Source organism: Typopeltis vanoorti, chromosome 2, assembly GCF_054136105.1.
Source record: "Typopeltis vanoorti isolate ZY-2024b chromosome 2, IOZ_Tvanoo_1.0, whole genome shotgun sequence".
Taxonomy (NCBI): domain Eukaryota; kingdom Metazoa; phylum Arthropoda; class Arachnida; order Uropygi; family Thelyphonidae; genus Typopeltis; species Typopeltis vanoorti.
In genome coordinates this window covers 167,185,498-167,211,763 of record NC_143550.1, presented here as the reverse complement: position 1 = coordinate 167,211,763, position 26,266 = coordinate 167,185,498, and the positions used below count along the sequence as shown (strand labels likewise).

General features: G+C 36.1%; 1 protein-coding gene across 5 annotated transcripts in view; it reads left to right on the top strand.

The window, feature by feature from the left end:
* The window catches only part of LOC150109624 (oxysterol-binding protein-related protein 6-like), a 695,026-nt gene that overhangs the window by 591,332 nt on the left and 77,428 nt on the right, over positions 1-26,266 (top strand). For all 5 annotated transcript variants that reach the window (XM_090409290.1, XM_090409281.1, XM_090409257.1 and 2 more), the window contains one exon: positions 16,306-16,447. In XM_090409290.1, coding sequence (XP_090265416.1) covers positions 16,306-16,447 — 142 coding nt within the window. The remainder of the gene's footprint in view (positions 1-16,305; positions 16,448-26,266) is intronic.

Genomic DNA, 26,266 nt, shown 5'->3' with positions numbered 1-26,266 from the left:
CTGGCCCAGTCCATATTTTCCAATTGCTGCTGGATGGGATTCACTTACACCTTTTACCATAGAGGTCTCAATTCAAGATCACAAAGATTGCATAATTCTATTTAGTAGTTTGTCTAGTGTTTCATAAAAAGCATCTATTTCTTCCTCTGTGTGGTCTGAGGTTGATGCATAAACTTGTATAATTTTTAATTTATAACATGTATTTATTTATTTAGTTGGAGTTCTGCAATTCTGTTTGTGACATTTTATATCTTGCATTTAATCTTTTATGCTACAAATAATTAGAAAGCCAATTCCTCCCTGGGATCTTGGATTGTACCATAAATATAGAGTAGACACCCCCCTTTCTTTAGATGGATACTATTTTCACAAAGTCTCTGACTTTCACTCAGTCCAGTGATATCTAATTTTATCCTTTCTGCTTCCAGTAGTAATTTTTCTGGTCCTGTTTGTATTAATAATAACATATAGTTTCTATTCGATTTTTATGTTCTTAGTCTACTTATTGTGTTTCTCATCAAGAGCAGACCTTCCCAGAGGGTTTAAGTCTGGTCTGTCATATAGCTGAGAGAAAGAGTCACATTCATGCTTTTTATAAGCCCATTATAGCCTTGGATTCCACAGCACCTGGCCATCCAATGGGCATACAAGAAGAGCTACCAGAGGAATTAGATTTTATCAAGGTGATTTTTCTTCCTCCCAAGACTACATCTCTGATTCAACCTATGGATCAGCTGATAATTGCAAATTTTAAAAAACTTTACACAAGAGCACTTTTTACCAGGTGCTCTGAAATGTGTGAGGCTGCCAACATAACCCTAAGAAAATTTTGGAATGAAGAATTCAACATTGTCATAGCAATTAGGCTAATTGTAAAGGCTTGGCAAGAAGTAACAATGAAATGTCTCAAAGCAGCATGGAGGAAACTGTGTCCTTCCTTTGGTAATGAAGAAACTTCAAATGAAGGACACAAATTGGTAAAGGATATTCTGGCAACTGCTCATGATCTTAACTTGGAAGTAAAGGAAGAAGATGTTGAAGAATTATTGGAGATGCATGACCGAGAACCGACTACTGCCGAGCTAAAAGAATTTTTTAAGCAGCAGTGTGAAGAAAAGAAAATGGAAATTTCATCTGAAGATGAGAGAAAGAACAAATTACGGCTGATGAAATCAAAAATGTTTTGGCAAAGTGGGAGGAAGTTCAAAATACTTCTTGCCAAGCCTTTACAATTAGCCTAATTGCTATGACAATGTTGAATTCTTCCATCCAAAATTTTCTATGAAATGGAATTTGCTATGAAATGGAATCCAAACAAATCTGAGGTTATCAGAACTGCAGATCTATTTAATGAAAAGTCCATGCAGTTTTTCAGAAACATTTTAAAAAAGAGGCAGAAGCAAACAACCCTAGGCATGTTTTTTACAGGTCCATTTGTCAAAAAAGTCCAAAGTGAGCCCAATTGTCCTTCTGGTGAAGATTGATAATTAAAAACTGTTTTCATGAACAATTCATTTTATTAATGTTAATTTTTTATAGCAAATACATATACACCCCAACTGTATAATAAATAAATGATATTTACCATTATTTAAATAAGGGGATATTAAATCCCACATTGTTTTAAAACTGAATAAGAAACTCAAAGATCGGAATCAAGGCGTTTCATGCCGAATATAGTATAGTAACTATAAAAGTATCGGCGACTATCAGCTGAAGCATGTAGTCCAAAAGTCCTAAGAAAGTTCTGATCGCTATTCTTAGTATTTTCCATAATGTAAAACCAATCTCCTAGGAGATGTATGATGTTATACATCATGGCAGGAGGTTGCTACCCAGACCTGTTTTGATCTTTATTGAGATCTCATCAGTGAGTAGCTAGACCAAATAATACTAAGGGTATAGCGAAAAGAACTTATATACTCTGCTATACGAATTGTCAGAAAGGTGCACCCATAAAATTATTTAAAATAAAGAGCCAATAGACTTCATTTCGGCGATGTAAGCATTATTTAAATAAGGGGATATTAAATCCCACATTGTTTTATAACTGAATAAGAAACTCGAAGATCGGAATCAAAGAGTTTCATGCCGAATATAGTATAGTAACTATAAAAGCATCGGCGACTACTAGCGTCAGCTAAAGCACGTAGTCCAAGTACGTAGTACAAACTAGGACAACTCGTAGCAAAGGTGGAGAAAGTTCTGATCACTATTCTTAGTATTTTCCATAATGTAAAACCCATCTCGTAGGAGATGTACGATGTTATATATTATGGCAGGAGGTCACTACCCAGACTGGTTTCGATCTTTATTGAGATCTCATCAGTGAGTAGCTAGACCAAATAATACTAATAATACTAAGGGTATAGCGAAAAGAACTTATATACTCTGCTATACGAGATATGCAGAACTTTCTCCACCTTTGCTACAGGTTGCCCTAGTTTGTACTACGTACTTGGACTACGTGCTTTAGCTGACGCTAGTAGTCGCCGATACTTTTATACTTACTATACTATATTCGGCATGAAACTCTTTGATTTCGATCTTTGAGTTTCTTATTCGGTTTTAAAACAATGTGGGATTTAATATCCCCTTATTTAAATAATGTTTACATCGCCGAAATGAAGCCTATTGGCTCTTTATTTTAAATAAGATATTTACCATATTTTTATGACATTTTAAATGAGTTTTATCTGCATTATTAATATGTACTATGGTTGTGGGGAGGAGCCGGAACAAATTAATCGATTTTCAATTAAATCTTATGGGGAATTGCGCCTTGGATAACGACAGTTTTGGTTAATGACGGTAATCCTGGAACGGATTACCATCATTAACCAAGGCACCGCTATATTTGCATCATTCGACTATTTTCAGATTTACACCAGAACAAAACAGTTGTTCGTATAAAGTGTTATAATGAATTCAGAATCTTCATTTACTTTCAGAATTTATTTGAAATTGATTCTGAGAGTGAATTTGATGTTTCTTGAAGAGTAATCAAAAGAATTTATATTGTACAGTCAGTTGAATCTGTTGATTAAGGCTGTAGTTAAATGTGAATATGAATAATTACAAAACTGATTCGATGTTGTGAGTGTAATATGCATGCATAACAGAGTGTAATGGATGTGTTTGTGGAGAGAATGGACGGGAGATGAGGGAGGGTATGAATTTATAGGAATATGATATATTATTAGATCATGAAGCAATGAATGCAAAACAGACCGAAAAGATAAAAGGTGGCGTAAATGGGGAAAAAAAAAAAAACTTAAATAAATTAAAGCTAGTGAAACTGAGGGAGTGAAAGAATGCAAGAATGTAGAAGTGAAAGTTAGTGATAAGGGAGCGAAAGAAAGTGTGAATGAGGAAACAAAAGTACAGTGTGGCAGAACAAGAGGTTGCGAGGCTACGGGAGTGATAGATAGGGAAATTTTCAGCATGCAAGATTTGATGAAACAGCTTTGAAAATGAAAAATGAAATGAGGAATATGTGGAGTGATATGAGATGTTTAGTGGAAATTAATGAAAGTGTGTAAAAGAATAGAATGAAAGAAAAAAGGATGAAAGGGGTGATGAGTGACTCCAGGATAGCAGTGTATGGAGATTCCATAGTTAGAGGATTAGATAATGAGAGACTCTATTATGTCTGCTATCCAAGGAGGAGGGGGGGGGGGAATGAATAGGATAATTCAGGCATTGGACATGACGAGGAAATGAGCAAGAGAACTAGTGGTGGTCGTGGGTACAAATGATTTAAGTGGACATAAGGAGTATGTAAGGGTGAATATCAGGAGGTTATTGAGAAGAGGTGAAAGAAAACAGTGTAGTGAGAGAGGTTTCAGTGTGTTTCCTGAGGTATGACAATGATGAGTTGAGACAGAGAGCTGGAATCATGAATGGTATTCTAGTAGAGCTGTGTGAGGAGAAGGGAGTACAGTTTGTGGATGTATGGCATGTGTTTGAGAGAAGAATGAAATTATACAGGTGTAATGAGTTGCATTTAAATGGCTTTGGACTGAGTGTACTGGAGAAAGTGTTGCTAGATGTAAGTAGAGTTTGTGCTCCATACCAGAGATCAAAAGTAAGATATGAAGTGAAAGATCACAAGAGTGGTATTGAAGAGACAGAAGTACTTAGCAGTGGAAACGATGCTAGTGTGAGAGAAGAAGAGAGAGAGAACAGAAAAATAGAGAGCGCCTCGGTGGACAGGGACGGTGGATGTTGAAAGTAGCAGTGAATGTGGGTGGGAAGTTGAAACTGAGCAGATATATGTGGTAAGTGGTGATAAGTGGTAAGTGGTTTGGCCGCTTGGTGTCGCACTGATTTGATCGTCAGCTTGTCGAGAGCTCCTGAAAAGATTAGTAGTATTTTGTGTTAACATTGGCAATTTTACTAGAATTTTAAGTAGTATTGTTTGCTTTTTGTTTCTTGGTGTGTCTGTGCAATTTTTGTGTGTTTTCTGTTATTTTAAGTATTATTTTTAAGATAAGATAGCGTGCATATGGCACCGATAAAGAAAAAAATGGCGGCCAGGTCGCCATGTTTGTTTAAGAGTTTTGATGTAAACCAATTTATACAATGTGCTGTCTGTGAGATGTATGCTTTGCGAAGAGCAGTGGGAGTCTGGTTAGAGGGTGATAGTGGACTTAATATGCGCAGAAAGTGTAAGGAGAATGAGGATCTCAAGCGTATTTCGGGTGATGAGAGTGATATTGTTAATGATAGTCAGAATGTAGAAAATGGCGGTGTGATAGAAAATTGCGTGGTAGTGCCAGATAGGTGTGAGAGCATCGTTGAAAGTGTAAATGAAGGTAGAAATACAGAACGAATGGATGATTTGATTGATAATGAAAATGGTGAGATAAATGCAAGTAGTGAAATTGCATGTTTGAAAGGAGCGATACACAGAGCGAAAAGGCAACTGGAGCCTATGGAAAAATGTGTGCTGAACGTACCGACTAATAACCGGCGAAAGTCTGTGACAGAAAATAATAGAATGTTCGTAAACATCAATAAAATGAAGGAGCGAGTGCTGTATGGGGATTCCCTATTAAGAGGTGTCATAGTTGAGAGTTTGACGCAGTCATACCAGCCGGGTGCAAACATAAAGGACGTCAGCGAATCTATTTGAGTGCAAAAACAGAGGTTGAAAGAGATGATAATTGTGGTAGGAACAAATGATTTGAAAGAAGACAAAATGGAAATGATAGAGGATGTGAGGGAATTACTTGAGGTAGCAAAAGAGAAGAGTGAGAGAGTTAGGATGGTGAGTATTTTACCACGGTATGACAGTGAAGTGTTTAGAAGGAAGGCCATAATTGCCAATGACTTTACACGTGGGTTATGCATGGAGAGTGGTGTGGAATTTGTAGATGTGTGGAATGAGTTCGATGGGCGAAAGGACTTATATAAGATGGATGGGTTACATTTGAATGGAGTTGGTGTACGGAGGCTTGAAAAAGTGTTGATGAATGATGTGGAAGTGGATGTACAGACTCAGGGAAACTAGATTTATTAAGGGGGGGATAGATATGCAGACTTTAGGGAGGCAGTTGAGTGTATGAATGAGTATATTATGCCCGAGCGAGTACGAAGGACAACAAATCAGAATGGAATAGTTAGTATAAGGCATCAAAGTAAGGATGGGACAAATGGGCTTCTGCAATTCGTGTACACTAATGCCAGGAGTATTAGGAACAAGAAGGAAGAGTTTTTGACCTTGGTTGGCACTTCCAGGCCACAGGTTGTTGGTATTAGTGAAACATGGCTGACAGAAGATAATAAAGCTAGTGGGATTGAATGCGACGGGTATAGCGTGTTCAGGAGTGACAGGGTAAATAAAAAGGCGGGAGGAGTGTTATTGATGATAGCTGATGAGTTGCAGCCAAGGAGTATAGAAGTTGAACTGCAAGATAGAGAAAAGAGCACATTTGAGGTTGTTTGGTGTGAGATAGAATCTAGCAGAACAAAATATACAATTGGGTGCTGCTATAGACCAGGTGATGGAATAGATGGTGGGGATAGTATGCATAGGCAAATAGAAGAAATGAGTGGAAGGAGGGTAATTATTATGGGTGATTTCATTTATGATAACATTGACTGGAAAGAGGAGAGGGCACATGGGAGGAAGGAATTGGATTTTATGCGGTTATTAAGGGACAACTATCTGCGGCAGCATGTAGTGGAAAATACCAGGGGGGCACAGAGTGCTTGACCTAGTAATTGCAACTGAGAATGTGGCTGTAACAAACATGACCATGTTGCCACCAATTGGTGAGAGTGACCATAAGGTCATGACTTGGGAAGTGGCTAAAGGAGTGGAATTTACAATTGAGACAGGGTGCATGTGGAATTACCGGGCTAGTAAGTATGACAAGCTTAGGTGTGTGTGCTTGGCTCAGTGCCATGGCATGTAAAACTGCAAGGGCTGGATGGTGATAGTGCATGGGAGGTGGTTAAGATGTGTTTGCAGGAGGCAATGGTTGACTGTATACCAAGAGTCCGAATAATAAATCAAGTAGGGATTAAATGGATGAATAACACTATTAAGCTTGAGCTGCAAAAAAAGAAACAATTGTGGAGGGAATTTAAGGAGAAAGGTGATCAGCAGGTGCAGGAACAGTATAAAGCTCAGGCCAGGATGGTAACAAGGGTGGTAAGAAAAGCAAAAGCGGATTACGAAAGAAAATTGGCCATGCAGGCTAAAGAGAATCCCAAACAGTTTTTTCAATATGTTGCAAGTAAAAGGAAAAATGTTCATGGTAGAATGATCTTAAAAAATGCTGAGGGTAGGGAGGTAACCAAATCAGTTGATATAGTGGAATTACTGAGCGAGCACTTTGCAAGAGTATATCATCCAGGTGATGATATTGCAGGAATGGAAGAACCAACAGCTTACACTGGAATTGTGATGAATGAAGTAGAGGTAACTAGTCAATTACAGAACCTCAAGGACAATACATCTGTGAGATTGGATGGTATACCAGCTCGTGTCGTACGTGAAGCGGCTAAAGAATTGTCAGTGCCCCTGACCATTTTGTTTAATTTGAGCCTCGGGTCTGGGTCAGTCCCAAGGGGGTGGAAAGAGGGGAAAATAGTTCCGCTGCATAAAGGTGGTTCCAAAGCTGCTGTTGAAAATTACCGGCCAATCAGCATAACAGGAATCATTATCAAGGTCTTGGAGAAAATAGTCAACAAGAAAATACAAGATTGGATAGAAGAAAATGGGATACTGTATCAGGGACAGCATGGTTTTGTGAAGGGTAGGTCATGCCTCAGTAACTTGCTCACATATTATAACACAGTGACGGCTGAACTGGATAAGGGTAATGGGTTTACAGTGATTCTACTGGACCTTTCTAAGGCCTTTGACAGGATTCCACATGGAATTCTAATCAGTAAATTGCAGCATATGGGGATGGATATAGGGTTGGTAAGATGGATAGGAGGGTGGTTGACGGAGAGATATCAGAGAGTGGTTTATTCAGGAGTAGAGTCTACAAGACGGCCTGTGACCAGTGGTGTGCCACAAGGATCTGTTCTTGTACCACTGCTGTTTAATTTGTTCATTAATGATATAGGAAAGAATCTGAGAGGAACAGTTCATTTGTTTGCGGATGATGCAAAGTTGGGTAGGGCAATAGTGAATGCAGATGATGTCAAAATTTTGCAAGATGATTTGGATAGATTGGAGGTCTGTGCTAAGGTGAATGGATGTCAATTTAATGTGACAAAATGTAAGGTTATACATCTTGGGGTGAAAAGATTAGCAGCAGTTTATTACACTGGTGGAACTGTACTCTAGGAAATTGATGAGGCACGAAATTTAGGAGTGTTGGTGGATAAGGAGTTGTAGTTTAATGGGCACATTGCAGAAGTGGCCAAATCAGCTCATCAAATCACTTGGTTGCTGAAGAATACGTTGGTTATTGCTCTGTATCGAGCCTTGATAAGACCCCATCTCGACTACTGTGCCCAGATTTGGTCATCTAGGTTTCTTCTTGATGGGGAGGAGGTGGAGAGGATCCAGAGGCAAGTGACCAAGATGATAGCAGGTCTGTGGAATGAACCATATGAGAACAGGTTGAGGATTTGTGAGTTGCAAAAATTGGTTGATAGGCAGAGGAGGGGAGATATGATTGAGACATTCAAATTACTGAAGGGTTTCTATAAAATTAATTCAGAAGATATTTTTGAGAACAGGGCTGGTTGTGGGAGGACTAGGGGACATCCATGGAAACTGGGCAAAAGTGTGGTTAGTAAAGGTGTTAGAGCTGGGTTCTTTACTTTTAGAGTGGTGAATGAGTGGAATGCGCTCCTAGATTCTGTGGTGGATGCTGTGACAGTGAATGAGTTTAAGGCGAGGTATGATAGATACTGTATGAATGTCAAATAGTTGTGATGAATATGATTTGGGGCCTCCCTCGATGAGTCTAATGACTCCCTTGAGTTGCCCTTAATAATAATAATAATAATAATAATAAAGGTGATTGGGCAATGGCAGGTGTGGTGGGGAAATCACAACCAACCAGTAGCTTAGCAGTGGCAACGATGCTAGTGTGAGAGAAGAAGAGAGAACCCATAAGGGTTTGAAGAGGACTGGTTATAGACCTAAAAATGAACTTCTGTGTTTGTTTACAAATGCTAGAAGTATCAGAAATAAAGGGAATGAAATGGTTTCAGTGATTAAGTTTATTTGCCACAAAAATCAATCGAATAAGTGAAACATGGCTGAATGAAGATGATATCGTAACTTGAATAAAAATGGAAGGATACAGTATTTCAGTGAGGATAGAAAGGGAAAGAAGGGAGGGGAGAGTTCTGCTGATGATAGCAGAAGGAAATAAGTCCACTTATGTTACACATGAAAGAAAAAACAGTGACAATGATTATGAGGCAGTTTGGCGCAAAATGTTGTGCCAAACACAGCTTCATTATCGTTTTTGATACAGCCCTCACTCTCTGAAAGGTTGTAGACCCCTGCTCTAGAGAGTTTTTTTAGATATGTGATATGTAGAAGGATGAATGATCAACAGAAGATAATGTTAATGGATGAAAATGGTAGAATGATAACTGCTGCAGAAGACATTGTTGAGGTATTCAGTGATCAATTTATAAGGGTGTTTCATCCTGATCAGGGTGGAATCATGAGGAAATTAAGTGTAGAGGACATAGAAGGGAATGGCTTAATTGTGAGCGAGCAGGAGGTATTTGAGGAAATAAATAACCTTGATGTCAATAAGCGATAGGAGTTGATGACATATCACCATAGATCTTAAGGGAATATTCCAGAGAATTGGCAGCAGCACTGACATGCTTGTTTAATAAGACTCTTACAACAGCACAGGTTCCAAGGGAGTAGAAAGCAGGTAAAATTGTTCCACTGCATAAAGCTAGTGATGAGGCTGTGACTTCAAATTATAGGCTAGTCCGTATATCTGGATTTGTGGTGACTAGAGATTGCTGAAAAATATGATACAGAACTGGGTTGAATTCAACTCAGATGACTGTAATCCAATCCCATCTGTTTCAGTATTCTTTGTGGTTATGAGCATTGGGTTTGTTAAGTGGAGATCATGTTTTACTAACTTACTTATATACTATAACAAGCTGACAAATACCTTGGACAGGAGAGATTCATACCGAATGGTATACTTGGATTTTACAAAAGCTTTTGATAGACTCCCACATGACAAACTATTAAATAAATTGAAACAGATGGGATTGGATTACAGTCATATGAGTTGGATCAGTGACTGACTGTCAGATAGGTATCAGATCATTGTATATGGGGGTTTGATATCCTGTAAGAAGAAGATCACTAGTGGTGTACCACAGAATCAGTTCTGGGACAACCATTGTTGTTCAATTTGTATATTAATGATATTGGGATGGGTTTAACTAGATCATCATCATCATCAACAACAACCATGGGTCCAATGCCATCTTGATATGATTCCTCCATTGCATTCTATTTTGTGCAAGATGACTCAGTTTATGTATAGAGTTTCCGCACCATTTGACAATGTCAAATGGTGCATTTGAGAATTGGTGAGAGAGCAATGCAGAGTCAAGCAGATGTTATGGCCTTACAGGAAAACTTGAATAGATTGCATGAATGGGCAGGTAAGTGAAATTGTTAGTTCAATGTTGCAAAGAGTTTTTTCTTTTTTTTTTTCCAGTTGCAATTGCATCAGTCTTGGGACTGGTAGCTCAGCAGCAATTTTCTCCATTCCTCTTTATCATTGGCTTTCTTCTTAATCTCCTGGTAACTCCTCAGGCCCTTGCTTTCTTTGACTTGGTCAATGAAGCTTTTCCTTGGTCTATCCCGTCTACTTTTCCCCTCTATTTTGCCTTCAGACTTCAAACCTTGTTCGTTTGATTTTTTTTCTGTCCATTTTATTTTGTTCATGCAGTGCAGCACCAAATTTCAAAAGCCTCCTATCTTCTTACGTCTTCTCCACCTAGAATTCAGGTTTCACATCCAAACATTGCGATACTCTATATCAATGTGTTTATTCTTTTTTTTTTTTTTTTTTTTTCAATTGTAGGTTGAGGTTTCCTGTGAAAATGCTTTTCATCTTAAAGAATTAGGCTTTTACATTGTTTATTCTTGACCTTATATCTTCTCTTTCTCTGCCATCTTCTGTTATTAGGCTTCCTAAGTATTTAAAGCTTTTTACTTGTTTTATTTGTTTCCCATCGATGTCTGTATTCTATATGCTCTATATTGATAGGGATTTTGCCTGCAACAAGAATTTTAGTCTTATCTGTGTTGATTTTCATTTTATACTTTTCAAGATGAGCCTCCATAGCTCAGTCAGTATAGGCAATGCCTTTGGTTGGAAAGACTTGGGTTCGATTCCCGTCAGTGACATGAGGAACCTTTATCTAGTCTCTTTCAACTAAAGGTGTGTTAATCGGTCACATACAGAGGTGGGGGGGGGGAGGTTTCACATAGAAAATTGGGTTTTTCGTTCCCAGAACAGGCAAACCGGCCCGAGAACACACACACATAGGCATATAACACACCGGGAGGCATAGGGTAATCACCTTATCCTCAATACGGTAGTGGTTAAATGTAGAAAAATCCCCGACATCGCAAGGTAAAACAGGAGGGTAAGAATAAGAAGAAATATAGGAGAATGAATGACTACTATTTAGGTTTTTTTTTTTGGTCAAATTTATTTTAAAACTAAGTTATGCCAACTTGTTTTGCCAACTGTAGCTGTTGGCTTCATCAGGGTAAAAGATATATAAAAAATAAGAACACTTAAACGCTAAAAACTGTTTACAGTAAAACCATAAAATGAACTGATTACAATTGCATATTTATAAAAGCAGAAGAACGCATACCGCATGTATGATCTACTATTTGTTATGTAGGAACGTTCTGTAGTTGGCAGCAAAATTTAATTCTGGCATGTTGAAAGATCTAATGAAGGTCTTTCAGATCTCGGGCAAAATCAATCCTCTTTTTCTATTAAGGCTTTGTTCTGAATGGAGAACTGTTGTGGCTTCTTTTATAATTTGGGTGCGGAAGTCCTCTTCTAAGTAGGGCATTGAGCTTTTATCTCATTCTATCATATGGTTAGTTCTAGCAAAATGAAAGGCTAACCCCGATTTGTGTTCTCTATTATTATTGACGTCTCCTATGTGTTCCTTCTTCCTGATTTCAAAACTTCTTGAAGTCTGGGCAATAAAGCAGTATCATTCTCTCTTCTTCAAGAGCTCCCCACAAAAATATCACTCCTCCAGAGAAAAGAGCTATGGTTTGGTTTGGTTTGGTTAGGTTCGGTTCCTGATTTCAAAACTTCTTGAAGTTCGGTTCCTGATTTCATCTTCTTGAAGCCACATGAGCAGGGTATGTTGTAAACTCTGGCATATTTAAAATGGATGACTGTCTTTCGGAGATTGTAAAAATTGACGAATGGTCTGTGCAGGTTTAAAAGCCACTCGTATTCCATGCGGCTTGAGGAGTCTGGCAATCTTATTGGAAATTGTCCCCACAAACGGAATCACTATGGTAGAATTATAATGTATATCTTCAGGTTGTCTTTGTGGGGGGTCACAGAAAAGAATCTTGTGTATCAATTTTCTAGGATAACCGTTCTTTGTAAGGTTATTTGATATTAGGGACAGTTCATCTTGGAAGTCTTTATCATCTGTCGTAATGAGAGAGGCTCTATTTTTTAGCATGTGTACAATGCTAAGTTTCTGAGAAATATGGTGTGAAGAAGTGAAGTGCAAGTATCTACCTCTGTTGGTGGGTAAAGTGTAAGGCTGATACGACCATCTATTTGTTTCTTGATTAAAATGTCCAGAAATGGTAATTGATTATCTTTCTCAAGTTCTAGAGTGAATTTAATTTTTTGATGCAAAGAGTTAATCTTGCTTAGAAAATCGAAAAGATCCTTTTCCGTATTTTTCAAAATGATAAAAATATCGTCAATGTATCTCTACCAAACTGTGGGTTTAGGGTCTAGTTGAGATAAAATTTTACTTTCAAATTTCTCCATAAAGAGATCCACACAAGGTGGTGAAAGAGGGCTTCCCATTGCAAGGCCTGTTAATTGCTGATAAATAGTTTTATTCCAAAGGAAAAGTTAGATGTTAAACAATGATGGAATAAGCTTCCTAAAATGTCAATCACTTCTTCTACTGGATTGAGATGTTTTTTAATTTCTCCACGAAATGTTGTGAGTTTCGTATATAAGTATCTGAATTGCGGGTGTGTGCTTTGAGGAGACTTGCAAGGTGTTTAGATAATAAATAGGTAGGCGAATTAATACCATCAACAATGGGGCGTAACGGTATACCATTTTTGTGAACTTTTGGAGAACCATATAGTCTCGGCGTCAGTGGATGCATAGACTTCAATCTTCGTTTTAAATCTGTTGGCCAGCTATCCATATTATGTAATAAATCGTTAGTATCATTATGATTCTTTAAAGTGGGGTCCAAATCTAGAACACAGTAAGTAGATGTATCAGATACTAAGTTAGAAATCTTATCTTTGTAATCACTAGTGTTTAAGATAACCGTACAGTTACCTTCATTGGCTTTTAATATGATGATTTCTTTATCTTTCTTTAACCTAAACATAGCTCTTTTCTCTGGAGGAGTGATGTTTTTGTGGGGAGCTCTTGAAGAAGAGAGAATGATACTGCTTTATTGCCCAGACTTCAAGAAGTTTTGAAATCAGGAAGAAGGAACACATAGGAGACATCAATAATAATAGAGAACACAAATCGGGATTAGCCTTTCATTTTGCTAAGACTAACCATATGATAGAATGGGATAAAAGCTCAAATGCCCTACTTAGAAGAGGACTTCCACTCCCAAATTATAAAAGAAGCCACAACAGTTCTCTGTTCAGAACAAAGCCTTAATAGAAACCAAGGATTGATTTTGCCCGAGATCTAGAAGACCTTCATTAGATCTTTGGCAGAATTAAATTTTGTTGCCAACTACAGAACGTTCCTACATAACAAATAGTAGATCATACACGTGCTATGCATGTGATGTACACGTTCTTCTGCTTTTATAAATATGCAGTTGTATTCAGTTCTTTTTATGGTTTTAGTGTAAACAGTTTTTAGTGTTTAAGTGTTCTTATTTTTTATACATCTTTTACTCTGATGAAGCCAACAGCCACAGTTGACGAAACTAGTTGGTATAACTTAGTTTTAAAATAAATTTGACCAAAAAAAACCCAAATAATAGTCATTCATTCTCCTATAGTTCTTGTGGTCAAAAATAACCGTTTTATCATCATGAATAAGAAAAAATATTTTTCAAAGTTATTATTTAATAATTTTAGTATTGTTTTTAATGTTCTGTTTTCTGCTACAAAGGCTATTTCATCAGCAAATCTCAAACACATGATTTGCTCACCATTTATCTTTATGCTACTATTTATTTTATCTTTAGTTTCCTGAATGGCATTTTCAATATATAAATTAAGCACAAGTGGTGAAACTATACATTCGTCAAGTTTATACCGATATTAATTAGGCATTTTAGGAGTATTTGCTGGTTTACTTTATCAGACACTTTCTCTAAATCAAGGAAGCAAATGTAAGTATTTTTACTAAGATCTATTCTTCTCTCTGTTATTGTTTTTAAACAGAGTATTGCATCTCTTGTTCCTTTATTCTTTCTGAATCCAAATTGGTCTTCATCCAGTAGGCAATCTATTTTTGAATAATTTTTAGAAGAATTTTGCTGACATGTGGAGTTAAAGCTATTGTTCTAAATTGGCTGCAGTTATTAGCATTATTCTTTTTTGGTATTAGTATTATAGTTGATTTCATAAACTCCTTTGGTATTTCTCCTCTATCATAGACTTGGGCTATTAATTGATAGAGTAAGGTTTTTGTTCTCATCACCTAGATTTTGTAGTAGTTCTATAGGAATATTGTCTACTTCTGGACTTTTTCCCTTACTCATTTCTGATTATCTTCTAGATTATCTAGAATATAATTCTAGGTGATAAAAGAAAATAAAACTAGTTTATTTTCATTTTGATTTTCTATGTTAATATCGACATGTAATTCGTTGCCATTATAGAGATTTCAAGCATTTTCAAGAGATTTCCATTCCATTAATATATCCTCAGATTCTATGAGTAATTTTCCATTTTCGTCTTTGATGGCATTGTTTTCAAATTATTAAATTTGAAAGTCAATTTGTTAATTACTTTATAGGCTCTCTATGTTTTCTTTTATAAATAATTCATCTATGTTCTTCCAGATATTCTTTTTTGGCTTGTCTACATTTTCTGGTAATTTGATTTTTAAGATATTTATATTTGGCCACATCTTCTTTAACAGCATTTTTATATTTTCTTCTTTCATCCATAAGGCCAAGTATTTCATCTGTTATCCAGTGTTTTTGTTTTTCCTTTTCTGTATTTTTCAATAATTGATTTGATGCATTTGTAATAGACTTTAATCATATTCCATTGGTTTTCAATATTACTCTATTTATGTTTTCTGGAATGTTGTTGTCAGTTGCCTCTTGGTATCTTCTCTTTACTTCTTCACTCTTTAATTTCTCAAGATTCTATCTTATTGGTTTGTCTCTTTTGATTTGTTTCCTATGTTTCAGTTCTGTGTTCATTAAGACAAGATTTTGGTCACTACTGATGCCAGCACATGGTTAATTGAAAGAGGTGGAAATACCCCTAGTCCTTGAATACTTTGAGGAGAATGGAGGACCTCCTCCTGGGGTTAATAAGAAAGAAAAGAGACAGATAGAAAGCTTTTTAAGTAAAGAACTCTCATTAGGAAGAATGTTAGTCTGAGGGTAAAAGCAAGAAGTGGAAGAGTAAGGGAAAAGTATGACCAAAAGCTTCGTAAATCATACTTAGCTCTTGGATCATTGGTTAGCCATGCCCTTGCCTGCAAGTCTCAAGCCCCATGGAGAAAAACCTCATGGGACTGCAAAACTCCATGAGTTACAAAGAAATTTGGTAAGCAATGATGGGATGCAAAGTATACACTTGGTAACTTTAAAGGAGGTAGAGGAAATAAGAGACCTGTGAGTGGTGGTGGACAAGGACCTGAAATTTGAAAGCCAAATTTGAAGACCTCACATCGGATAATGGCAATGATGCAGAAGTTATGCAAAAATAAAGAGATTATGATGCCATTGTATAAGGCCTTGATCAGGCCTCGTATGGATTATTGTGTACAGATCTGGTCACCGGGTGTTCACAGTGATGAGGATATGTTGGAATAGGTCCAGAGAAGATTCACAAAGGTAGTCAGTTAACTTTGGAATGTGGAGTACAAGGACAGATTGAGAGAATATAAGTTGCAAAGCCTCGTGAACAGGAGAAAGAGGAGGGGGTGGGGTATGATTGAGACATATAAGTTAGTCAGGGGTTGTTATCAGGTTGATATGGAAGAGATTTTTCATAGAATGAGGGGGGGGGGAGGCCATTGCTGGAAACTGTTTAAAGAGGATGTGAGCAGAGGAGTGAGAAGAGTGGTTCTTTGCATAGAGAATGGTTGGTGAATGGAATACATTGTCTGAGTGTGTTGTGAATGTAGACACATTGAATCAGTTTAAGGCACAGTTGGATGAGCATTGTGTGCAATAGGTGTGTACCTCCCCATGACGAATCTCTGACTCTATAGAAGTTGGTTGTTAATAATAATAATAATAATAATTTTCAGTTCCGAAAATTGTTGTTGTTTATGCTCTTATTATTAATTAACATTGTTTATATTCTGATTAAGGTAAGAAATTTTTATGTAATCAACTAAATCATTTCATTTTTTTCATTTCTAGAACAAACGATCACTATCGATGGAACAAAGTGACTACCTGTGTTCATAATCTTTTCAGTGGGCAACGGTGGGCAGACCAGTATGGAGAGATGAATATTTTAGAAAGTACAGGAGAGGTTTCCTGCAAGCTAACTTTTGCAAGAGTAAGTCTTAATTTTTTTGCCTTTTCAGGCATGCCCCAATTATTGTTTTATCATTAATACAATATTAAATTGTACGTGTAAGAGGCTACATGACATCAGATCTAACACATGAAATTGATTATTCCACTGTCTGTTATTTGAAGTTTTGCCATTATTTTTACATCAAATGTAACGTTGGAAAAAAAAGCTAAATAAGCAGTTCCTCAGATGCCCGTTATTCAGTGGAGAAATGGACCAAAAATCCCACATCTGTTTTTGTCAACAGTTAGAATCACTCAAGTGTCTGCATAATTTTTCCATCCTAGTGTCAGTGTGTGTATTGGACAGTTCACAAAAGAATGCCATCATTTTACTGCAGATTATGCCAGCAAAGGCTGGTTGATTGGTAAAGCCTCTGCTACTAATGGCTCACACAAAAAGTTAAGCAAGTTTGAGTTCGGTTAGTAGTTGGAAGGGAATCAATCATTCGATGCTGTTGACACACTCTCCCTCAATGAGTCTTTGGACTCCCTGGAGGTGTCACATAATAATAATAATAATAATATTTTTCCAACTAGATTAGTTTTCCAACTAGATAGTTTCTTGCCTATGTTGTAGATCCAGGTGATAAATGACTTTCATTTCTAGTGGAACACTACCACATTCCTGATTGAAAACTTAACATAGCTCTTATCATGCCTGGTCTCTAGAGCTAACATAGCTCTTATCATGCCTGGTCTCTAGAGCAAGTTCTCTGTTTTTTTTTTTTTTTTTTTTTTTTTTTTTTTTCACCTATCTTGCATACATTGTAGGCAGTCCCTTTCAAAGGCATGAACAAAAACACTGTAGAAAGTCACTACCTCTTCTATTCATGGTAAAAAGATTCTACAGAGTGCCAGTAGATAGAATATTGACTAAAACTCATAGTAACATATCAGGTAGTATAACAGGTAACATATCAAATAATCTTCCAGTCATTTACTCTGCCAAACACCAGAGGAAGTCTGTGTTCAATGCTCCCTGCATGGGAGATATATTTGCTACTCTTTCACCCCCACATTATGTGCCTCTACACTGTAATTATTTATGTTTGTCATTATGAACCATGAACAGCACTGCAGATCAGAGACAATATCTCCCAAATAAACATCAAAAAATTATTTTTAAAAGCTAAAAATAGAAACCAAAACTCTAACAGCATTACAAAAAATAAAAAATTTAAGATACCATGAAATTATATACTTGGTTTAACCTCCCAACTGGCCCTGACGTCTATAGACATGGAGCTAAATCTGGATACGATTCTGTAACACCCGTTGAATAACATGGATAAGAAGTGCAATTTGGTCTCACTATTTCATCCACCTCAGCCAGTAGGGAGGTTAATCCTTCATCCAAGGGTAAGCAAACAAAGTTTGCGTCTGAAATATTTTCAGGACTGGGACAACTTGTATATAGAAGCTGATGACTTCACATCACTTGCCTTAGTACATACATACCCATACATAGCATTATATGTATCCATAAGGATATTTGCTTTGGATTATGAGATACTATGGCAAGTGATGTGAAGTCATCAGCTTCTATATACGAGTGGCCCAGTCCTGAAAATATTTCAGGTGCAAATATATGTATCCATAAGGATATTTGCTTTGGATTATGAGATACTATGGCAAGTGATGTGAAGTCATCAGCTTCTATATACGAGTGGCCCAGTCCTGAAAATATTTCAGGTGCAAACTTTGTTTGCTTACACTTGGATAAAGGATTAAACCAAGTATATAATTTCTTGGTATCTGAAATTTATATTATAACCAAGTGGAAAAACTTCCAGCAACTATCTCTAATCCGGAGTATTTTAATAATAAGACGTGACACCTTTTGGCTACTCGTATATGAAAATATGACTTTGGCATTACTTTCCTCAGTATCACCTCTGGGCAGGGCCGGCCATCTGGGGGGTGCGGTGGGTGCAATGCACCTGGTCCCCACGATCGAGTGGGCACAATTGGTACACATTTGCGGAAACGTATTTTTTATTATTTTTTTTTCTTCTTCTAATTTTGCTTATAACTAAAGGGATTTCATCGACAGGATTTTAGGGCCGCCGGTAATAATAATATCTCCGTGTTTCTCTATTATATTAGGGTTTTTGCTTAACCCTTTTGATACATTTATGCAGTGTATAAAAATTAACAAACACGATTTCATTTTTACCCAAAAATGCCTGGTTCATCATTAGTTTTGTCCTAATCTGTTACACATTTATATCATGTGGCTCGTTATCGAAACCATTGAAAAAATATTTATTATATTCTTTATATATGGTTAGTCTAGTGCAGGGTTGGACAACCCTTAACATGCCTGCCAAACGTGGCACACCAATGACTTTTTTTTTTTTTCCGGCATGCAATCCAGGGCTCATCTTAAAAAATAATTAAATAAAAAAATACATTTCAAACATCTTCGCTGACACATATTTTAACTTAATATAATACAATTTTATTAAGTACAGCTATATCAAATAAAAATGCAATAATTAATTAAACTCTACCAACTGTTTCATAATAATAATAAGAAAATTAGAAACATCCTATTTCCAAGCCATCAATATATCTCCACGATATACTGACGTACAAGTTTTGTCCAGTTCAGTTGTTGCATTATTTTTGTCAGGCATCCAGACGTGGCGTGACTCTTTTACCATCATTTGATATATCTTTTCATGTTTCGTAAAGAACGTATCCGTTTTCTAAAGTGTATTTGGATTTAGATTTTATTAAATCGTAAGTCATTAAAATATGGATTGGAAGTATTTATTGTCAATTAATATGTTTAACTTATTAGATATAAAAGCAAATTTCCTTTACATTGAATTTCGGAAACTAAAGTTTTCAGTTTATTTCGTAAAATCCCCACATATATTGCAATTGCTATTTCCTGCCTAGAGAGCAGTTTCCTTGTGTGCATCCTACCCAAATAGCACCATCTGCTTTCCCATTATTTCAAGCAAAAATTAGCAGTAATTTACAAGACTTGAGATACTTAATGAACAGACAGCTATGGTACTAGGCCAGTAAAGATATGTGCATATATGATTGGTGCAGTATTAACAAAAGATCACACGAGTCAAAGATAAAAGTCAGCAGACAATTTTTGAATTGAAATGCTAATTCTCTTCAACCAAATTCAATATCTGAAAGTGCCATAACAATATTCACTATATATTTCCTAGCTTTAACGCGTTTACGACTTTTAACACTTTCTGTTGATTTTTATTGTTGCTCTGCATTTGAGCAGGGGGACAGACTACCACACATCTAGTTTTTAGTGTTTGCCAGTGCAGCATATGGTTTTGCTTGTGGCTAAATAGCATAGTTTTGGGGGGAAGGGACATGCAATTCATTAGTTAGTGCCTTTATCCCAGCTGTCTCTAATTGCACTATTTGTTGAGAAATATATTACACAGACTGCAAATGTTTGTACCTTATTCAGTGATACAATAAAACGACCTGCTTTTACTGGCTTCTGCATATTGGCTAGTATGGAAGGCGCGTCGTTTGCCATGGGAAGCGAGTCACCATTGCCATGAGGTGAACGTGATTAAAATTTTTTTTTTCTGTGCGAGGTTATGCAAAACTTTTCAATTTCTTTTTTTTCAAAGTAAAATCAGGGGTGCGAGTTATACCCGAGGATCAGTTATATTTCAGTAAATACGGTAAATTATTTTTAAAGCTTTGTGAAATGTATTATCAATATTCAGAATTATGAAGTGTTGTCCGCACGTGATTAGATCTCAACTACATTAATTTCAACTTAGTTAATAGTGATAGATAAGGGTGAAACTGATGTACTGAAGTAAACAAATGAAAAAAATAAACACATTCCTTGAGTGTTTCTAAAATTTTGTAATATTGTAAAAAGTATGTACATATTTAACTTTTTGTTAATTCATGGGATAAAAATATTTAATATTATTTACTTATTCGACAGGCAAAGCCTAACCCATAATATCCATGCCAAGAAAGTATTCCTCTGGGTGTCAAAAAAGGAAATCAGCAGAAAAGAAAAAAGAAGAAAAGCAGAATCTCAAAAAGTCGCACGTAGATTTGTTTTCATGGCTACAAAATAAATCTGACAACGAAATTGCTACGACTTCAGCAGTTGTGATTCAAACTTCAACTGAAGAAGAAAACTCCAAACAAGCTACACAACTTTTCAACGAAAATGTAGAAACTGTCGGATTCGTCGAAAAAGACGCGTCTGATTATACAAACGTTTTGGATATAGCAAATAACGAAGAAAACAATAACAATGGTGATCAAGTGAATATAAATGATCCAGGTTTGTGGCCAAATATTATAACTGATAAATTTAGATTATTTTGTGTTAAAACCGGACCTAAACAACATCATCAAGACGCATTCGTTAAGAATATTGAAGGTAGATCATTTTCTACATCGTACTACATTTTCTACGTTAAAAAAAATGCCAAATGGTGAAACTCAGCTTCGCAGCTGGTTAGCTTACTCAAAAGCTCAAGACTCGGTATTTTGCTTTTGTTGTGTATTATTTTCCAAAAGAAGAGGAAAAGATCAATCAACATGATTTATATATGGTTTTAATAAATGGAGAAAACTGTCATCTGTAATTCGAGATCATAAGCTTTCTGTTGGTCACTTTAATTCTTTCATTGCTTGGAAGAATTACTAAAAAGGCTTAATTTATGTTCGACTGTTGACAGATCAAATCAAATTAATATAAATAAAGAAACGGAACGTCTAAAATTACTATTCCAAAGAATTGTAGATGTAATTCTATTTTTAGCAAGTAATAATCTGTCATTTCGAGGATCCCGTGAAACAATAGGAACGCCGAATAATGGAAATTTTTCAAGTTTAATAGAATTGTTAAGTAAATATGATCCTATGCTAATGGATCATGTAAACAGAATTAAAAATATGAAAAAAAGAATTGTGCATCATTTGGCGCATGGATTTCAAGAGGAAATTATTGCTGCGTTAGGTAATGAAGTCCTTAATAAAATTAAAGACGATATAAAAGCATCCATATATTACGGTATCCAAATGGATTGTACTCCTGATATTTCTCACAAGGAACAAACTTCAATAATTATTAGATATGTAAATTTTGTAGACAAAAAATTAATTATGAGTCATTTATAGGATTTATTGAAGTAACTGATGTGACTGGTGAAGGACTAGCAAATTCACTTTTAAAGAGAATAGGTGAGCTTGATTTAGATATTATAAATTGTAGAGGGCAAGCATACGACAACGGTAGCAATATGAAGAGAACATATAAAGACGTACAATCTAGAATAAGTAGTTTAAACCCTCGTGCAATTTATGTACCTTGCTTATCACATTCTTTTAATTTGATAATTTGTGATGCTGCTTCCACTAGTATATATTGTAAAAAAATTTTTGGAATATTGCAACGTTTATACTGTGTATTTTCTGCATTTACAAAAAGGTGGGAAATTATACAAAAGCCTTTAAATATTACGCTTAAACCATTATGTGTTATTCGATGGGAAGCCAAAATAGACGCAGTCACAGCAGCGTATACACAGTTTGAACAAACTTATAATGCCTTAGAAGAATTTATTGGTGCAATTAACAATAACACAGCAATATCCAAAGCTAAGTCTACTACATTCATTACAAGAAATGCCATTTATTTTAAGCTTATCAGTGTGGTTTACAATATTGTCAAAAATTAATAGTATCAACAAACTATTTCAAGCAAAAACAATTGTTCTTGACTCTGCTTTTAATTTAGTGAATAAAATTAAAAATGAAATCCAAAATTTAAGATCAAAATTTAACACATTTTTAGACGATGCAAAAATGATAGCACGAAAGTTGAATATTTCCGAAGACTTCCCTGAAAAAAGAATTCGAAAAGGAAAAAGATTATTTTCTGAACTAGCAGAAAGTGAAGTTTTACTAAACCCGGTAGAGGAATTTAGATGTCACTTTTTTAATTTTGATTGATTATTGTTATTGTACAAATAGATGAGAGATTTAAAAATATACCCAATGTTATTTCTTATTTTAAATTAATCACTGATATAAAAACATTAGAAAAAAATGAACTAGAAAACCGCTCAAGGGATTTTGTAAAATATTATAGTAAAGATGTAAATGAAGACTTAATCCAGGTAATTGATTTGTTACGAGAATTGATCTTGGACCAAAAAAATGTAAATAACGCGCAAGACATATTGCAATATATATTAAATAGTAGTTATAATGAACTATTTCCAAATGTGCTAACTGTATTGAAAATTTTCTTTACATTACCAATTACTATAGCGAGTGCAGAGCGTTCTTTTAGCAAATTAAAATTGATAAAGAATTATCTTCGGTCAAGTATGTGCAAAGAACACTTAAATGCACTTGCTATATTAAGCATCGAAAAGAAAATTGCCAAAAATTCTAATTTTTTGGAAATGATTAATGACATAGCAAAAAAAAATCGCATATTTAAATAAATACATATTAAGCAATATACGTATTAGTAAAACTAGGCCCCTAAATAGCAAACCTATTTATTTTTTTTATTACTTTAAACAATAATTAATTGTAAATAGTTTTTGTGCGCTAGTTGGTGAGCCAGGTTACTTTTGTTTTTGTTAAATATTTATTTATTTTAATTATTTAATACTTTTGTTTTGTGTTCAGTAAACGTTATGTTACCTGTTATATTTCTAATGTGTTTTTTTGTTTTCCTGTGCCAAAATCATTTGCAGATAAGAGATTTTACAATACGTTTATTTCGAATCCTTTAATTTTTACCTTTAAAAAATATTTTAGGGCCCCCAAAAGGTTTCTTGCACCCGGGCCCCTTTATAGAGAAGGCCGGCCCTGCCTCTGGGTCTGGCTCCCACTGATGAGACCTCAATTAATCATAGTATCTCCTCTTTTGCACTGCCTCATTAAATATACGAGAATTACACAGGCAAATTAAACAAGAAACTATATGGGAACTTATGCTGTGCCATAATATTAGGTTTTTGTTTCTCCAAGAAACATACTTCTGCAGATATAAAAACTTTAACAAAGAGATATCCACTTCTTAGTAATAAGATTTTGGTTTACAGATCAAGTGTTGATCAATTTTATTAACTTAACCAACTAGTTTTGCCAAACTTTAACTGTTGCCGTCTTCAGGGCACTTACATATAGGCTGAAACAATCTCACAATTATGTGTAACTATACGCGTGGATAGGCTTATGTGTTCGTCAGACATTTTTGTAATAGATTTCACGGTTTGATGTGAATACAGATGGATAAGAAAATAACTATTTATTAACTTAAAAGCTAATATTTCGCTGGTATTATATCCAGCATCTTCAGAGCACACAACACAAAGTTTGTTACAAATGCAAAACAAACCCACAATGGGATATCTTGGATAGAATCTCCGACTCGACAGCCAATAAAGAATTCGCTAAAGTTAAAAACCGACACCGAAAAAATTTGAAATCCTCCAACAACGCAATGCTACGCAACGGCCACAATTTCATCAAGATGCCGGTGTTGTGAACCTGTCATCGACAACCTTATCCAAAAAGGCCACGAGTGCATTAAGTCTTGGACACAATGTTGCCGTTACTCCTAAAATTGTGCCTAAAACCAAAATAATGGCTTCCGTTGAATGCAGGATTTACCACTTGCCTCCAGCTATAGCCAATAATATTAGGTTAGATGTAGCCAATATCCTTATTCATTCTAAGCCTCCCAAAAATAATATCCCACATAAAGAAATAATAGCTCTAAAAGAACTACGCAATAATAACCACATTACAATAACAAAATCAGACAAAGGTAATGCCACTGTAGTAATGGATACAACAGAATATGAAAGCAAAATGCATACACTGCTCCAAGACTGGTCTACATATCAAATCATAAATCGAGATCCCACCAACTCACAAAAGAATAAGGTGTGCAAGTTATTGAACAAAGTCACTTCCTGGCCAAAAGAAATTGTCAAAAAACTCAAACCCTTGCAAGTTAAAACACACAGAATATATGGTGCTCCTAAAATATCCTAAAATACACAAACAAGATACACCTTTGCATCCTATTGTAGATAGTATAAACAGTCCTACATATAAACTAGCTAAGTGGCGGTGAATTTGAGCTGTGCAGAAGAAAGTGATTTTTAATCGGTGAATAGTCCGCTTTTTTCCCCGTTTTTCTACGTTTTTGAGTGCTAAATTGTTTCTCTGAATACGAGTATACTTCGGTGGTTGTTTTTTGGAAGTTAGTTGCTGTCGCGATATAATATAATTTGGTACCGTCGGAATCGAACGCGTAACGGTGGAAGACAAAACGAAGCTAAGTTACTGTATTTAGTTATATTTCATTTTATTTAATTATATTTAGTACTTAAATGTTCTGATGTTTGTACTTTTTTTCCTCTTATTTATTAATTGAATAATTATTAAAGATTACGCTACTCGGCAGTAAGGAATGATGGTGGATTCAGCAGCAGTCGCAAGTGGCATAACGCCAAGTCCTCCGCCATTTAAGAACTCAATTATTAGCAATATCATAAGGGACTTTGTGGCATGCAGTACTTGCGGCATGTATGCGTCTCGTGAATTACATATGTGGCTTGTTAAAGAGAGTGGAGAGCGTATGTGCGCAAAATGCAGGCAGTTGGAGGAAATAAGTACATTAGATATATCGATATCCGACTTTGTTGCTCCAGGAACGGGGAATGAATGTAGGAAGACAAGTAGTATGATAGCAGAGAATGAGAAAATAATAGTTGATAGTGTGGAAGGTGCGAGTGACTGTGGAAGTTTAGGAGATGGTTTTGTTTGGGAGAGTGAATTTAGATTAAGAGTGACTGACCTGTAGAGGGAGATAGATGAGTTGAAAGAGGAGGTGGAATGTCTTGTGAATGAGAGCAGAAGTATGAAAGATAAGATTAGGAGAATGGAAGAGATAAATGCAAGGCGAATCAGAGTAGGAGAGAGAGAATTTAGGGAGTATGAGTGAAAGGTATGGGGGTGCTAGAAGAGGAGAGAATGGAAACAGTAGAAGAGAGGGAATGAGAGAGAGGTATGGAAGTGCTAGAAGAGGAGAGAATGGAAACGGTAGGAGAGATGGAATGAGAGAGAGGTATGGGAATGCTAGAAGACGAGCGGATGGAAATAGTAGTAGGAGACACAAAATGAGAGAGGGATATGGAAGTGCTAGAAGTGGAGAAAATGGAAACAGTAGGAGAGAGGGAATGAGAGAGATGTATGGGAGTGCTAGAAGAGTAGAGAATGGAAACAGTAGAAGAGAGAGGTATGGGAATGAAAGAAGAGGAGAGAATGGAAACAATAGGAGCGAGGGAATGGTAAGAGGTATAATGTATGGCGACTCAATGATCCGTGGTGTTCAAGATAGGATGCGTGAGGAGTGTTTGCCAGGAGGAACAATAGAAAGGGTGGCTATGGCAATTAAGAGAGGTGAAAGGGTGGATGAGATGATTGTGATGGTAGGAACGAATGACTTGAGTGGTAATGTAAGTCAGGCAGCGAGAGATATGAGATTTTTGCTTGAGACTGTACGGAAGAAGACAGAGAGAGGAAAAATAGTGTGCGTGTTGCCTAGGTATGATAATGATGAGCTGAGCAGAAGAGCGGTGATATTGAATGGCATAATAGCGAGAATGTGTGACAAGAGAGGACTGGTATATGTGGATGCCTGGAGTGTGTTTGAGGAAAGAGAGGAGTTGTATGCGAGAGACCGTTTACATTTGAATGAGGAAGGACGTAGGCATCTGGAGAGATTGCTGTTCTGAACGAG